This window comes from Cygnus olor, chromosome 1, assembly GCF_009769625.2.
Source record: "Cygnus olor isolate bCygOlo1 chromosome 1, bCygOlo1.pri.v2, whole genome shotgun sequence".
In the NCBI taxonomy this organism is placed as follows: Eukaryota; Metazoa; Chordata; class Aves; order Anseriformes; family Anatidae; genus Cygnus; species Cygnus olor.
In genome coordinates, this window is record NC_049169.1 from 67,002,889 (window position 1) to 67,018,416 (window position 15,528).

At 39.0% G+C, this 15,528-nt stretch overlaps 1 protein-coding gene across 46 annotated transcripts in view; it reads left to right on the plus strand.

Annotated features, from left to right (window-relative positions):
• CALD1 (caldesmon 1) overlaps positions 1-15,528 on the plus strand; it is a 194,219-nt gene that overhangs the window by 174,608 nt on the left and 4,083 nt on the right. For all 46 annotated transcript variants that reach the window (XM_040563282.1, XM_040563554.1, XM_040563229.1 and 43 more), the window contains 6 exons: positions 957-1,218; positions 3,054-3,194; positions 10,889-10,932; positions 11,048-11,126; positions 12,548-12,688; positions 13,679-13,774. In XM_040563282.1, the coding sequence (XP_040419216.1) occupies positions 957-1,218; positions 3,054-3,194; positions 10,889-10,932; positions 11,048-11,126; positions 12,548-12,688; positions 13,679-13,774 (763 nt within the window). The remainder of the gene's footprint in view (positions 1-956; positions 1,219-3,053; positions 3,195-10,888; positions 10,933-11,047; positions 11,127-12,547; positions 12,689-13,678; positions 13,775-15,528) is intronic.

Consider the following 15,528-nt stretch of genomic DNA (forward strand, 5'->3'; position numbering starts at 1 on the left):
TACTTTTTTTTTTTCCCTTGTGTTCTTTCTGTCTGTCTCTCATATTAGAGTTGATTGGAAAACTTCTGTTTTTCTTCTGTGGAAGCTTACTGTTAATAAATAATTTCCAGTTCCTTAATTAAAGTCATACCTTCCCTGGAAACTGTCAGCAAAAGATCTGATGAACCTTTCTAATCATATAAGCTTGCTGAGTCCAAGTGATAGGTGCTTTAGGTAGGGACCTTTTTATTTTTTTAAAACACTGTTGAAGCTGTAGGAGTCTCACCACTCTCTTGTTTCCTTCTGTCTTCCTCAAGTCAAGTAACTGGTTCTGTTCCCAAAGATACTTGTCTTTTTCTAAAGGGATTATATAAAATATTTGCCTTTGAAAGCAAAGGGTTATGCATTTTTTCTAACACAGAATATAGCGGAGTATTTTTGCTCTTTTTTTTAATATGTATATTTGTCTCACTTAAAACCAAAAGAGAGGAATTAGTTATGGGTTTCCATTGCTTTGTTTTCTGTATTAAGTACAATATGCTTTTTGGAAATGCTTCTTCTGCACACAAACTGCAGAGCAGAGATGTGAAACTTCGGTGGTTTACTGTATACCATGGAGATGCTGATAAGATATGTCTTGCTAAAGTTATGTGAGATGTTAAACATTTCAAGCTCATTAGCTGAGTTGTGATAAAAGTGGAGGTGGCCTGCATTCTCAGCTAGGGTGGTCCAGTCCCTGCTTCACAAGTATACGAGACTGCTTCCTCACTGGCAGTGGATGGGAGAGGTGTTCCTCCAAGTATCCCAGCCTACCTAGCTCCCGACAAAAATGCTTTGGGTTTGTTGTAGTTTACAAGGAGCAAAAGATCTTGTGAGGCAGTATCCTCATGTTGCTGGTGAATGTGGGGCAGCGGGGTGGCTCTGGCTAGGAAGGGAAAACCTGTGGTGCATTACCTTGCCTTTCTTTTATTTCCCAGCCGCTCCAACTTGAAGGGAATTGCGAATGCAGAGGAAGCGAAGGCAGGGTCCCAGGTAGACGCTGGAAAGCGGCTAGATGATCTGCGCCGTCGCCAGGGTGAGAATGAGAAAGAGGACTTCGAGAAGCTGAAGGAGAAACAGCAGGAGGCAGCCGTGGAGCTGGAGGAACTGAAGAAAAGGCGGGAGGAGCGCCGGAAAATCCTAGAGGAAGAGGAGCAGAAGAAGAAGCAGGAAGAGGCTGAGAGAAAAGCCAGAGAGGAGGTAAGTGTAAAGTAAGAAGTATTGATCTCTGGTTTTAATCCCTTATTGTTACTACTTTACTTCAATCGGCCATGGATTAGATGGTAACTCTTTACAGCAGTGTCTGTACAGACACCTTTTGGCAAAGAAGTCATTGGGGCTGGATGAGAATGTGTTTGCATTTAACAAAAGGGCAGAATAAGGCCATAGGAGACTTGCACATAGGTGAGGATGGAGTGTACAACAAGGAAGGCAAGACGTGCAGGCTACAGTGGGTTTCTCCTTCTTGGATGTGATATTGTTGGAGGTCTGTGTGGGGATTTGCTGCAATGACTTTGCTTCAGGTTGTGCCCTTTTTCTGGGAGTTCTATTTGGATTGTGTGCTCTTCTGGTTGTGGCTGTTTCTTATCATGTGCCAGGACATGGTCTGTTGCAGTGATTTCAGATATGGTACCAACATTAAAATTACCCCATTTACCCTTCAGATTTAACTGCAAGTATGCCATGTTTGGTATCAAATGACCACACCACAGAGATACTATTGTGAGAACCTGAGGTAAAACATGCAGGGCACCAAGAAAAACTGCAGTTCTTGTCTCTTTGAGAAAAGACAGAGCTCTAGTAATGTCTTCACGAGCCAGGAGGTCATCTACAGCAGTTGTAAATTTCTTATCTTGTTGGGTATGTGAGATTCTGGGGGCAGTGTTATAGCCACAGACTTCTTAATTTATTTGCAGTCCTTTTGATGTGGCACAACTTGAATTACAAAGTGCATGGCAAAAATTTGTCTGCTGTAGATGAGCTGGAATGCTGATGTTATATATAGTTATGATGGGCAAGATCTCATTAGGAAGATATTCTTGTCTATTTAAATATCAAGTACCCAAGTACATCTGTTTGCTTGTGCTTCCTCTGCCAAGGGACTCTATAAACAGATTTTCAAATCTCTGGTGCATCATTTAGGAATCTCACATGTTTGGAAAACAAATGGTGGAAGAATAAAAATAGTGTTAGCAGATGAATGCCGATTGCTTTAATATGCTAAGCTCTTTACAGTACAATTCAATAGATGCTGAGATTGCCCAGTGACTTGCTGTATAAGAACAGACCTTGCTAACCAGCGCTCACAGTGGTTGTCCTTGGAGGGCTTCTGGTTTGACTTGTAGCTTATGAAGTTAAAACTCAAGTTGTGTCTCTGGAGGGAAAATTATAAGCACTTCCTCTTCACTTTTTGGGCATCTATTGAATTTTCCATGTGAAGTATTAACCTTGGCACAAGTGTCAGAGCAGATGGAGAAAAGTACAATACAAAGGTGATACATGAGGGTACAGAGAAACTGAATCTGGGAAACAAAATGAGACCATGGGAGTTTCTGTTTCTTACATCTGTTTAGACAAACTAGAGTCTGTGCAACCTGTTTGATTGACTGGTTCTCTTGTAAACCTGTTTGCATTAATACGCAGACTCAGAGCACATTTAAGTGTTCTTCCAAAATGTTTTTAAATGTGTGTACAGCTACAAAAAAATGACATTAGGCTTCTGAAATCCAGTTCTTAATGAAACAGCATTTTTATGAATGAGTTAATACTCTCTTTAAGCAACACTACATGGCAATAAGGCTGCTGACCTCCCTGTGAGGAGTCACTAAAGTAATGGAATAGCTGTCTTCCTCACTTATTTAATAATATGATGAATTGACATCAGTATGTTACTAGCTTTCATATAAGTCCCCGAACTATTTTGGCTAGCATAAAAACCTTTTTTTAGAAAGTGCGCTAAATTTTTGCAGGACTACAAAGCCCTGTAATGGTGATGTAGTTTCTGCAAGGAGAAATAACCTTTATTATTTGTTTAGGAGGAAAAGAGGAGGATGAAGGAAGAAATTGAAAGGAGAAGGGCTGAAGCTGCTGAGAAACGTCAAAAGGTGCCGGAAGATGGTGTATCTGAAGAAAAGAAACCATTTAAATGCTTCAGTCCTAAAGGTTCATCTCTCAAGGTAACCTCCCCACTAACTTCCATAAAGTATAGAAGAAGTAAAGGGGGTTGCAGTTCAAACCAATTGCCAAACACCAAAGCATTGTAGAAATACTTGATATCAGGCCTGAGCCAATGTTCTGAAATAGACCTTTGCCTAAAACCTTCAGCTGAACGACTTCATTCATTTGGATGACTGAACATTAGAGACCCTTTCTAAAGTAGTCTAGCGTGGTATTTACCTGTTGTTGGTCAAGAATGTCCAAAAAGATTCAAGAAGAAGGATACTTAGAGTTGCCATACTGTGCTGATTTTCAATGTTAATTTATTATAGGACTGCTTTGTGAACTGGAGCAGAAAAGATCATGAATAGAACATTCTCTTCTTTCACAATTTCACTCTCTTCTTCCACAATTACCTTCTTCCTTGCCAAATTACTTTGTCTTTAAGTATATTCAGCCTAATCATCATTAATTGAAACTGTCCCATATAGTAGTTCTAGCTTATGTCTAAACCCTCCAAAACAACATCTAGAAACACTGGGCTAGATTTTTTCTTACATGATATTAAAAACAACAACATTAACAACAACAAAACCCCTTCTCTTGCTGCAGGAATTTCTAAATGGTCTTCTGTGGCCTATATTATTTCCGATGTCAGATAAATCAATTAAATGACCTTTCGGCATGGAAGAGAAATCCTGGCCTCTCTGAAATCATTGGGAATTTTGTTCTGATATTTAGTCTAGTCAATTCCTCAGCTCAAGCTAAAAGTACAGATCTGTTACTCATATTCACCTATCCTTTCCTTTTTTTCCTTTTGAGGCATTGGTCAGGTAAGAATCCAAAATGTCTGTCAAAAAAGACCACTTAGTGGGCACTAGCAAGAAAAAGAACCAGGCAGGACATTGTCAGGTAGGAGTTTATGTTGGGTTGTGAAGGGGATCTCCATAGGATTAAGCAGTGTGTGTCATGGGTGACAAGCTGCATTTGTTCAGAATGACATTTCTGCGCACACAGCTTGCTCTTTCAGCTTCAACCCTATACTGCTTTGGGTCCTGTTCCAGGTAATACAGTGGCCAAATGCTTTTGGCTAGACTTGGCTTTGACTCCTCACACACATCTGAACCTGAAATTTGAGGACAGAATACATACAGCTGTAAACAAAGATTGCCAAGTTGCTTCCCAACTCCCATCTGTTAGATAAACCTGCCATTTTGGTTGCAAAACATTATGTCAAGAACAGATAGTATAATTGTACAGCTTCTTCATAGTCCTCCTGAGAGGGCTTCTTTTTCTTCCTTCTGTCTGTTGAGATGCCTTTTATGACATACACTTGGAGCTTTAGTTCACAGATGACTCATAAGAAAGGAAATTATACTTGAGTATGCATAATAGCAAGATATAGATCATAATTTTGGGGAGAGTGGGACAAAACAGTGGATTTGGCAGGAGATTAATAGGTTTCAGAGAGCTTTTGGACTGATGCTACTAAGTGTATTTTTAGAGGAAAGCTGGCATTTTCCAAATGTTGTTAAGCATTTGAGGTCTGATTTTTTTATGATGATAATTGCTGCTGGTTTTATGACTTGTTAAGTAGAAGGTTTTTTTTTGTTGTTGTTACAAAAACTAATCTATGCAACTCTGTACATATTTTTTCCCCTTTCTCTCAGTCTATCTCTCTGAGAAATTGGTGATACTGTAGATATTTCAGTCTGGTGTCTGTGGGTGGCTAGAGCATACATATAATACTGTCAAAACTTCATGCCCTAAAATGTTTCTTGGCCTTCTGTGGTCAGTAGCTGAGGAGGGAATAATCTAGTTTTAAAAAACTGATGTCAGTTCCAGTGTTTAGAAGACAATATCTATTGTCACCTTTTGTTTGGACAGAATTGTCATGTTGGCCTAGCCTGTTTGGTATACAGTTCTCTCACTAGGCTATTATATAGTGACCAAGTTATCTTTTGACTGGTAAAGCATCTGGCACATATTTTCTCCCTTGATGAATGTATCATCTAGTTAGATATGTCATGAATCATGTGAGAAATATACTCAGTTGTCAATGGGCAGTTGGAATTGATGATGAAAAAGGAAGGCTCAGTATTAAAAGACTATGATGCATGTGCACATTGTCTTCTAAATCACAATCTGGCAAAGCATCTTTTTCTCCTTCCTTGTTTTTCTGATGTGATAAGCTTTAGGGAAGAAAAAGAAGTTCCTGGGAGTGATTTAGATGAAGAGAGCAGGGCATGTTTTTTACCAGGGGGACCACAACAACAAAGGAAAGAAGGGAAATAAACTGAAAATAGTGTCACATATTATCATCTTATGGACACTGCATTTATCCATCAGGCAGAGCATGGACGAGCATGATGTGCAGACTCAGAATTTAGAAACCAAGATGTACAACTCATCTCCATGTATTACTTAGCTCATGGATGCACAGATGTAAATACATATATGTATATAAACAGACATAATATATACATGTATATTTAAAAAGAAGTACTGTGGTTATTTAGTTTGGCCTGTAATAGATCATAGGCTACAAGGTGTTGGACAACAACTATTGTTTTAGCCGTTAAATAAAGTATTTCCCCCAAACCTGAGACACTATTTCACCAGAACCACAGAGGGCACCATGGTGGTTTGCTGTTGTGGTCAAAATGGGAATCTGAGATGTGGGACAGAAGAGAGCTCCACTGTCTCCAGAAGCAAGGAAACTGAATTTGAAGAGAATGAAATAAGAAAGAAGAGCTAGTGTTGACTGACATGGTACATCCAGGACTTTTTGCCAATTAATTTTAGGGGAGTTACAAGTGGCACTGGAAAGCCTGCAGCCTGTGCAACATGGAGTCCTTCCAGTGAGAGCACAAGGGCTGGGTCCTTTCAGAGGGGACAGTAAGGAGGAAGGATACAAAGCTGATAAAGGCTAGATTCATACCCAGATCAAGGACAAAGCAGTTTGAATTTCTTAGGGCTGGTGGAGTCCCCATGGGCTGTAGCTGCAGTACCAAACCTCTGTCCTGCCTCTGCTCACTCTCTTGTTGCTGTTTGTTTGTTTATTTATTTATTTATTTTAAAAAAGGAAAGACTCTCTGGAACAGCCTTTGCTGCTCTCCCATCCCATTCTACCTCGTGCTCTCCCTAGTTTAGTTCACACAAATGGTACTACAGTAAAAGAATGAGATTTTCTGCCCAGTCTTTATTGGTTTTGCCTTTTAGCCAGTTTCATTACTCATATTTTATTTGGGAAGGAGTGATCTTGACATCTTGAGCAACTGTTCCTAAATTTCATCAGGAGTAAACAGGGTATTTTGGTACTGATTCTCCTCTGTCGGTGGGGGTGAGCTCCCCCACTACAGAAATACAAAAGCAGTTAGGTACTGAAGGGAGGAAGCAATAGCAGGCGGAAAGGGGCAGGATATCTCCTGCTTTTGCTGCAGACATCTCCAGGGAAGCATGGGCTGATGTGGCAACCAGCTCTCCCCACAAGGTGACGCTGACAGCTAAGACTGAAGCAGGACTTTTCAGGGCTTGAGATTTTTATTTTTACTTTTTCCTTAAAGACCTGTCTGTTCCTATCTCGTTATTGCTCAATACTGGAGAACTGGAGCACTGACTGGAGAGAATTAGACTACACACAATCAGTGCTTTCTAGGAGATGAGCTACTCTTGTGGCAGATGGAAAACAAAGGACTAAGGACAGGATTTGTAATGCTTTTTTTTCCCTTTTTTGCTGCTGTTAGCAGCACCCTAGTCTGCCAGGTAAACTGGCATAAATTGGCTTACTCTGCACAGATGCTGCTGACAGCAGGAAAAGGCCTAACTCTGCTTGCTTAATGAAGCAAAAGAGCATGGGAGGCTCAGAAGAAGGCACTTTACTCCTAGGGACTACCACTCAGAATGGATTTCCACCAGCTTCTTCCACCTGTCAGGCATGAGGTGAAATTATAATAAAGGGATTTCTGTCTTTTTATATATTTCCTCTTCCCTCTCTCCCGTGGCCCATTTTTCTGAAAATAATTTTCATTACGTCAGTTTAGAACACTTTTTGTTGTTAATATCTAATACACAATTTAAAATTCCTAAGAATCATTTAAAAACTGTGCATGAAACAAGTGTTACTGGAAATATTTAGATGGTGCTTGTTTTCCAAGTTATTGACTCGAACTGTGTATTAACTCATTCCTTTTTCATTCCGTTTCTGTTCTTGGAAGATGTACAGATGGAAGGAAGTGCACTTATGACTCCCACACTTTAAATGGATTTTTAATAAGCAACCATTTTTTTGCACAATCAGCAAACCAAAAATGTCTATATAATACTGCATATGGATAAATGCATATATATACATTTATATATATATATTTGTGTAGCATCTTGCTTAACTTATTCCTTGTCACCTATGTGTGCTATCCCTGTCGAGTAAGGCTGCAATCAGTTGTGAGACTCTGCTTGTTTTTTATTTATGCCCACTGCCACTGATGGCTACTGCCATGAATCAGGCAGAGCACCTCTCAGCATTGTGCGCGACGGAGACCCTGGTGCATGTTACTGCCTTGTAGGGATGCAGTTAAAAGGCTGGATGCTCTTGTTGAGCTGACACAGAGCTATCAGCCTTAATTCCTGTAGGCAGGAGCCAGCTCTCTGAGGCAGAAGGAGAAGGGTTTAATTTCATCTAACGTTACCAGCAGAAGGACAGGTGTCCGTCTCAGGATTTTGTTGTGCAGTGTAACTTCTTCAGTAGCTGAGAGAGTGAGGAGAGAGCAAGAGTCAGCCTTGATGGACAAGCAAGCCCACACTCCCTAGAGTGAGGTGAGCTCCTCTGTTTCTCCACTGACTGTGGAGGGAATTAAAATGAGTAGTTTGGACTAAATGCTTAACTTACAAGCAACTGAGGTTAGGTGGGAGAGGTACAGCCTGGAATCCTATGTTTCTTCTCTCTGGTCATAGTTTAATTAGCCACTGGCAGGTTGACTCGATGGAGTACATGTGTGTTTTATGTCAGAGGCTTTGGAGAGTATTCCATGCTGACAAAATATAATCCCAAGATATTTAACAAGATTCTCTTAAAGAGAATATAGCAAAATAAGTTCTTTTTATTTCTTGATTTCTAGCTGAGGAAATAACCTTGCTTTTTTCTGATAACCACCTTGCTTTCTGTTTGTCTTACAGATCTATTTTGTAATATTGTTTACTGTATGTGCCAAACATTTTGAACTATTTGCATGGACTTTGTGTGGTGTGCAGTGGATAGATAAATAATCTTTAAATGTTGCTGTGCAGTCTAAATGTATTTGACCTATATGTTGAATACATTTGTGTGTACAGGTGTGTTTGCTCTAAGTGTATGCAATGTATTCTCTTTGCTGAATGCACAGTTTTGAGGCAGATGCTCTATAAAACAAATCCTTATATGTGCAGAAAATGCGTTATCCATCCCCCTGAGGCACGTGCTTCCATGGGAAGAAGACCATGTTCAGCTCTGAGGGCTGCTTCCTAATTGCTCTTCTGTTTAACTTACTTTCTGGTTTGTTTCCCCACCCTCCTATTCTGAACAATCCCCAGCTTATTCCTGACACCACAGCAAGTGCTCAAAGCATTGCCGTTTCCAGAGGGTAAGGAATAACTCCACATCCTTTTACTTCAGCCCCAAGAACTCACATCCCCCTTTTCCCCTGGCCTGTCCCCCAGTGCCTGTGCCAGCTGGGTTTTTGTGCTGTATAGAAATGCCTCTCCTTTATGAATGTAGGAAGACTATGGAGTCTAGTGGTTAGCTTCTTTTAAACAGCTTTTAAGATGTGTCCCTTTTGTACGAGTTCAAGTGGAACCTGTGTTAATCTGAACTAGAAGATGCTGTTAAGTGAGTTATAGCATAGTTACCTTGAGCCCTGGCTCTTTGGGATGTTCCTTATTGTTTATCCTCACTGCCAGCCAGGGTTTCACTGATATAGTTGGGGGAATTGCCCCTCCAAGCAGAGAACAGGAGAAACCAACAGCTCTTGTTGATATAATGCATCTTTTTGAGTACTCCTGGTTACCATCCAGAAATCAGTGCGGTGGGAAACTCTTCTATATATAGAACTATACTGTAGTTGAGGAGAGGTGATGTGTTTTGCGTTAGCATTGTAGATTTGTTTAGTCACTTTTAATCAAATAACTTGCTTGTTTTGTGGCAACGCTAAGTATATTTCCTTCTGGCAAAACTAAGGTGCAAACTGTTGAGGATGGAAAAGGAAGAGAGAGCCGTAGATATGCACTCTACTGCTGTGTTGTTCAGTTCCTGCCTGGTGTATTGCTGCCATCTTGTGAGAGTGAATTGAAACAGTTGGTACATATCCAAGCAAAGCCCATCTTTCTACTTAGGACTTCATTTAAATCTTTTATTGGCAACTAAAACTGTTAATGTAAATTGCTCTGTAAACTGTATACATTTGCTAGAGCTTTAGAGGTTCTTTTAAGCTGGATGTGACACTAACTGGAGGTCTTATTTGGCAAATTCTGCACTGAAGTGAACTGCCTGAGTTTTTGCTCATATGTTCTGGAGAAATAAAACAAACATACATGCTCTTTGATGGAGTTGGTGTGCAATTAAAAATTCTCATACAACCTTAATGCTAAAGGGCATGAAGGAGGACCATTTAAAGGAATAGCTGTCATTGCCTTAGCTTGAAGGCATGAACGCTGCAGCAGTCACTATTAAAGGGACTTGAAAATGGGCAGCCCATACTGAGACTGGGGAATCCCCAGGAATCCAGCCAGGCTGATTAATAGTCATTTCTGTACCCTGGAGCTGCTTCTGTATTTTTAACACTTAAGTGACGCTACAGAGCCTGAGACAAGAAGTGGAACAACGTAATGTGGAAGACATGTTAGGAAGTTGATTGTTTATAGTATTCCTGACACAGAATACTCCCCTATCATGAAATGCTTAAAAAATTTATTCGGGGATGTAGTCTTTTTTTTTTTCTTTCTTTTTTTTCTTTTTTTTTTCCAAATTTTCAAGAGATTTGGCATAAGTCTTATGATACCTTCATGATTCTTTTTACCTTCATGATTCTTTTTCCCTGGAAGCATTACAGTATTTTTCTATATGCAGAGCAGAAAATAGTGATGAAATGTAAGATACCACTTTTTATAATAACAGCTGGTATATATTGGCTCAACAATGACCCTGCTGAACATTAGCAGAGTACAGTCTGATGTTTTTTTTCGGAGCTCAGATGATGTTGTTGGTGTCTTGAAAAAACATGGGGAAGGGTACATGGCTGAGCTCCAAACTTGGCCTAGTCTGATGTCTCAGCTCAGAAAAAACTTTATTAAATTTGCTGTCTCCCTCTAGAGGTATATACTTGCTTTTTTGTGGGAGATAAGGGGAAATTTGACAGAGATTTTGTGAATATCAACCTCTTTAATAAGATAAAATTATTCCCTTTTCTCCTTTCTGTATTGCTGATTTATTGTTACAAATATTAACACCGAAGAAATAAGCAGGATACAACCATTAATGCAGAAAATTATATCCACCCTTCTGCATATGTTGAATGACAGTTTCCTAAGTACAAAACTTATGCATGTGTTTGCAGTGATTTCTGTTGGAATCCATCTCTTTCAAACTGACCTTTTGACATTTAAAATGATATTTAGCCTGGCCTTATACAGGCTGAATGTGTATTACTTTTAACCTTACAGGTCTTGTCTCTTTCTCTTCTAGATAGAGGAACGGGCAGAATTTTTGAACAAATCCGCTCAGAAGAGGTAAAACAATAAAACAGATTGTAGATTCAATGGAAACATCTGTGTTTAACTGGAGGCAATATTAATTTCTTTCTCTCTCTCCTTTTTTTTTTTTTTTATTTTCTACTCCCTAAAGTGGTATGAAACCCACCCACACGACAGCAGTTGTCTCAAAGATTGACAGTAGACTTGAGCAATACACTAGTGCAGTTGTGGTAAGTTAATTCCAGGTCACCGTGACTTTAGTTACTAATGGCTTTGGGGTTTTAATAATCACCTTTTATTTCCCTGTTTAAAAATGTCAATGTTTTGATTTTTTTCCACAAGCTGTTTCTAATGAGACTCCAAAAGCAAAATGCTTGAGGCATGCCTATAACCAACCTCCATATATATATAACTCTAAACGTAATCTCAGATTCATGTCTTCCCTTTTGTGCTACAAAATACACTGTCTGCTTTATAAGCCTGGAGTAGCTCTTGAAGGATTCAGTCAGCATGTCTTGAGTGGCAGTTGCATCCTCTCTCTCAGCTGAGAGCTGATAATCACCCTGAGCTGATTTGCTCAGGGTAAATTAACAGCTTATTTCTGAGAGCAAAGAACTGGGCCTGTGTTGATGACTGCCACTTCAGAATGAAAATCCTGGACAAAGAAAGATACTTTAGTGAATTAGGGAGTTAAGAAATGACAAAGGAAAAAGAGGGGAAAAAAACAGAATTCAACCATAGGTGTTTTTGACAACCGTCAAATATATATGCTTTGAAGCCAGAATTGAGAGCTTTTTCCTTTCATAGTTCAAGAAAAAGTAGTTTTTTGTTTTCTCATTTTTAAACTATTTTTATAAGTCAGTGAGTACAGACAATGTGAAAGCCACTGGTTAATATAGTAGACATGGATTTGCAAGTGTAATGGCAATAAAATAGTATTAAAAGTGATATTATCTTGATAGCTCATACAGGTTCCTACTCCCTTCAAATCTGTGTTACATAAAACATACAAGAGTTTTGGAAAGAAAGAATAGAGTGAGTTTAGCCTAGTGTTTTTGGTAACCGTACAAGGGACGTACTGACAAAACCAAAAAACAATAAAACAAAACAAAAAAGCCCCCCTCCTTAAAAACAAACAAACAAACAAAAAAACCAGCTAATTCCAAATATATTGCAATTGCTGAAATTTGCCTCTAGAATCCCAAGCTGTGAGGTTAACTTGTCTTGGGCAGATGGAGTAAGTCTGATGCTGGTTGACAGAGCAGCCTTTCTCTCCTGCCTCTGGATAAGGATTTCCATAGCTATGTCCATGAAAGAGACTTGCTTACAGGATTCAAGTGTTGTGACTTGAAGGAGTACAAAAAAAAGCCTTGGAGCAGTTGTGTGCAGAGCTGTGGTTTTCCAAGAGCTCTAGAAATGTAACAAATACAAAAATCTAAGCAGTTTCCATAGCCTGTCGTATCAAGGGTGCCTGACCAACTGCAAATCAAGAAGGGGAGAGTCTCAATGTCATCTCTTGAGCACATCCATCTGTGCATGATCATTACTAGAACTTAGAGCTACTGCATTCCTCAGCACTTCCCCAGAGCCAAACCACCCTGCAAGTCCAGCTTTTAATGCCAACCACCAACTGGCCTCAATTCTTCTGCAGGGCACAAAGGCTGCAAAACCAGCTAAGCCAGCAGCCTCTGACCTTCCTGTTCCAGCTGAGGGTGTCCGTAATATCAAGAGCATGTGGGAGAAAGGGAATGTTTTTTCATCACCTTCTGGGGGGACAGGAGCATCGAATAAGGTATGTATTTAATTTCACATGGTGATTATAAAGAATTATGGATGTTATCTTGCAGTTCACTTTCTTATGAGTAAGCCTGGCTGCTTTCCTTGACATCACTGCTGAAGAATATCACAAAGGTTCCTGAAATCCTCAGAAACCCACAAAATGGCATGGCTGCAGTACTCAGTGTAATGGAAGAATTTAGTGACACACTGTGCTAACTTATGAGACATTCCAGAGTCACATCAGATATCTTAGACAAATATATCTGGCTAATTCAAGCTGGGTACAAAGAAATTCTTTGTGTTGGGAAAGATTCTTTTTAGGGGCAGAGTGGGATTAAACAGACAAGCTACTGATCTATTATAGATCATGGATAGAAGCATTTGTAAGACGTTCATCTATTCTACATAAATTCTTAAAGCCACATTTCCTTTCTGTAAATTGATGTGATCTGAGGAGGATTTATCATAGCTGAAAAAGCAAGCCATAGATTGAAGAAGGATACTTACAGATAGGCAAGAAATTTCAATAATTTGTTCTAAGTTTTTAAAGATTTATTTTAATGATAGAAATTTTAGGCCAGCTGACTCTTCTATTATGTGTTGTTTTTTTTTTTGTTTTGTTTTGTTTTTAAAGTAGTTTAACAAAATGAAATTCTAGGCTTACTGGTACCCCTTCTTCTTTTAGGCTAAAGATTTTTTCTGCTTGGAGTTTGGGGTTATGACAGAAACACCAGGTTTGTGTCTAAGGTTTATTTGTGGGTTAGCACAAAAATTAAAATGATTCTGTCAGACCACATTTATCATTACTGAAAACTAGAGGGTAGCAGTGTAATTCATAGGGACAATATCTTCTGAGTAGACAGGATAACTCTTAGCTAGGCATAACCTCAGTGAGGACTTCTGTATTAAACTCAGATTTGGCTTTGTTTTTAAATCCAAACCATGAAAAAATATGGCAAAAGCTATTCTGAAAGTCTTCTCATCAGATTTTATTATTTTGTAGGAAACTGCTGGACTGAAAGTTGGTGTCTCCAGTCGTATCAACGAATGGTTAACCAAGACCCCAGAGAGTAACAAATCACCTGCTCCAAAACCTTCTGTAAGTAAACCTGCAACAATCTGGTTGGTTGGTGGGTTGTCTGCTGGGACAGCGGTGGGGATGGTGCTTCCTTAGCCAACTGATGGTCTTTAGAGGAACCTTACTGCCCGTCCTTTCTTGGAAGCTCTCAGAGGCCCTCTGCTAATTCTTGGGTAGGCGCAGGAACAGGTAATTGTTTTCTGGGGAAGGCTAGGGGTGAGGAACTGAGGCTGTAAGTTTCCAAACTGGAGAATGTTAAGACACCACTCATGGTGTTAATGATTCACCTTCTTTAGGATTGTATTAAAGAACTGCTTTCCTCTCATGCTTGAGTAATTTGTTTCTGCCAGTTCACTTGTCCTTTATAAAAGGTGTAGCTTAGCATACACTTTGTTAATTCATGTGCCTAGTTATCTCAAAGAGAAGCTTGAAATTTGCAATGTTGTCCCTCAAGTCAATATTTACTGGTGACTACATGGAGATTGTGTCCTCATAGAAATAAATATAAAAAGAAAACAAGTAATTGTGGTAGCTCTAGTTAATTACAAGTGCTGAAAACTAGCACAGCATCTGCCTCCAGATTTTCTATTTCTTCTAAGTTGCATCTTTTAGATAGTGTAAAACTAACCTCTTATTTTCCCCTCAGCCAACTGTTTCTATCTATGTCTTCATTTCCCTCTTTCTCAATAGATTGTTCTTTCTTCTTTCAATATTTCTCCTTGAAGGAACCTGCCCTCCTCCTATTCTTTGCGGGTCTGTTTTCTAAGTTGGTCAGGTAAACCTGTTCATAATTGACTCTGAAGAATCATATACATCTGTAATGTGTGTTTTTTTACTTTTTTTACTTTTTTTTTTTTTTTTTTAATCAGGCTAAATCAAAGGGAAAGCAAGATTTTCTTACTTACCAAATAACTCCTTATCCTCATCCTGTTCCTACATAATAAAGAATAATACATAGTTTTCCAGATCAGGCATTCAGACAGTCTACTGCAATTTTGCTATCTGCTTAACTCACTTTTTGAAGCACAGAAGAGGCTTAAAGTCTTAATGATATCTTTGGCTAATCTATTCTATAATATCACTGTTGGGTGCAAACACCTCTTGCAGAAATTAGACTTCTGTACCTCAGTGGGCATTTTTCTATCCCAAGTTATAAATTCTTGTGTGCAGAAAGCTACGTATCTATGCATGGCAAGAGCAAGATTCTGGAAACCATGCAGGACTTTCTGAAAGGGATGGTATTTATGTCCTAAATTGTTTTAAGAGTCTTTTGCTTAGCATCCACAGGGACAGATATCAATCCATCTGTCCTTAAAAAGGTGCATTACTACTAGCCTAGCATACATCTTCTGGATTTGTAGTCCTGCTTTTCCGCAAAGAGAAGTTTGAAATTTGTATATAGAGACTTTAAGCAAAATTCAATACACTCCTTTGCAGAGAATATTATTATTACTATTAATATTTTTTGACTTTACCGTACCTGGTTGTTTTTTCCCTGTCAGGTTAGTGATTGGTCCATGTTAAGGTTTTAAAAGGTACAATGGAAATTCAAATAGATATGACCGACTACAGTGTTAAATCCTGAAAACTTTATTGAAGAATGTAGAGGAGGATCTGCTGTATTAAATTCTGACACTTGTTTGTTTGTTTGTTTTTGTTGTTTTTAATTAAATATTTTGATTCTTATCTAACATACCTGAGACAAGCTACCTTTGAATTCCTCCCTAACAGAAATACTATTTCTGAATTCTCTTCTTCCTCAAAAAAAGGAACTT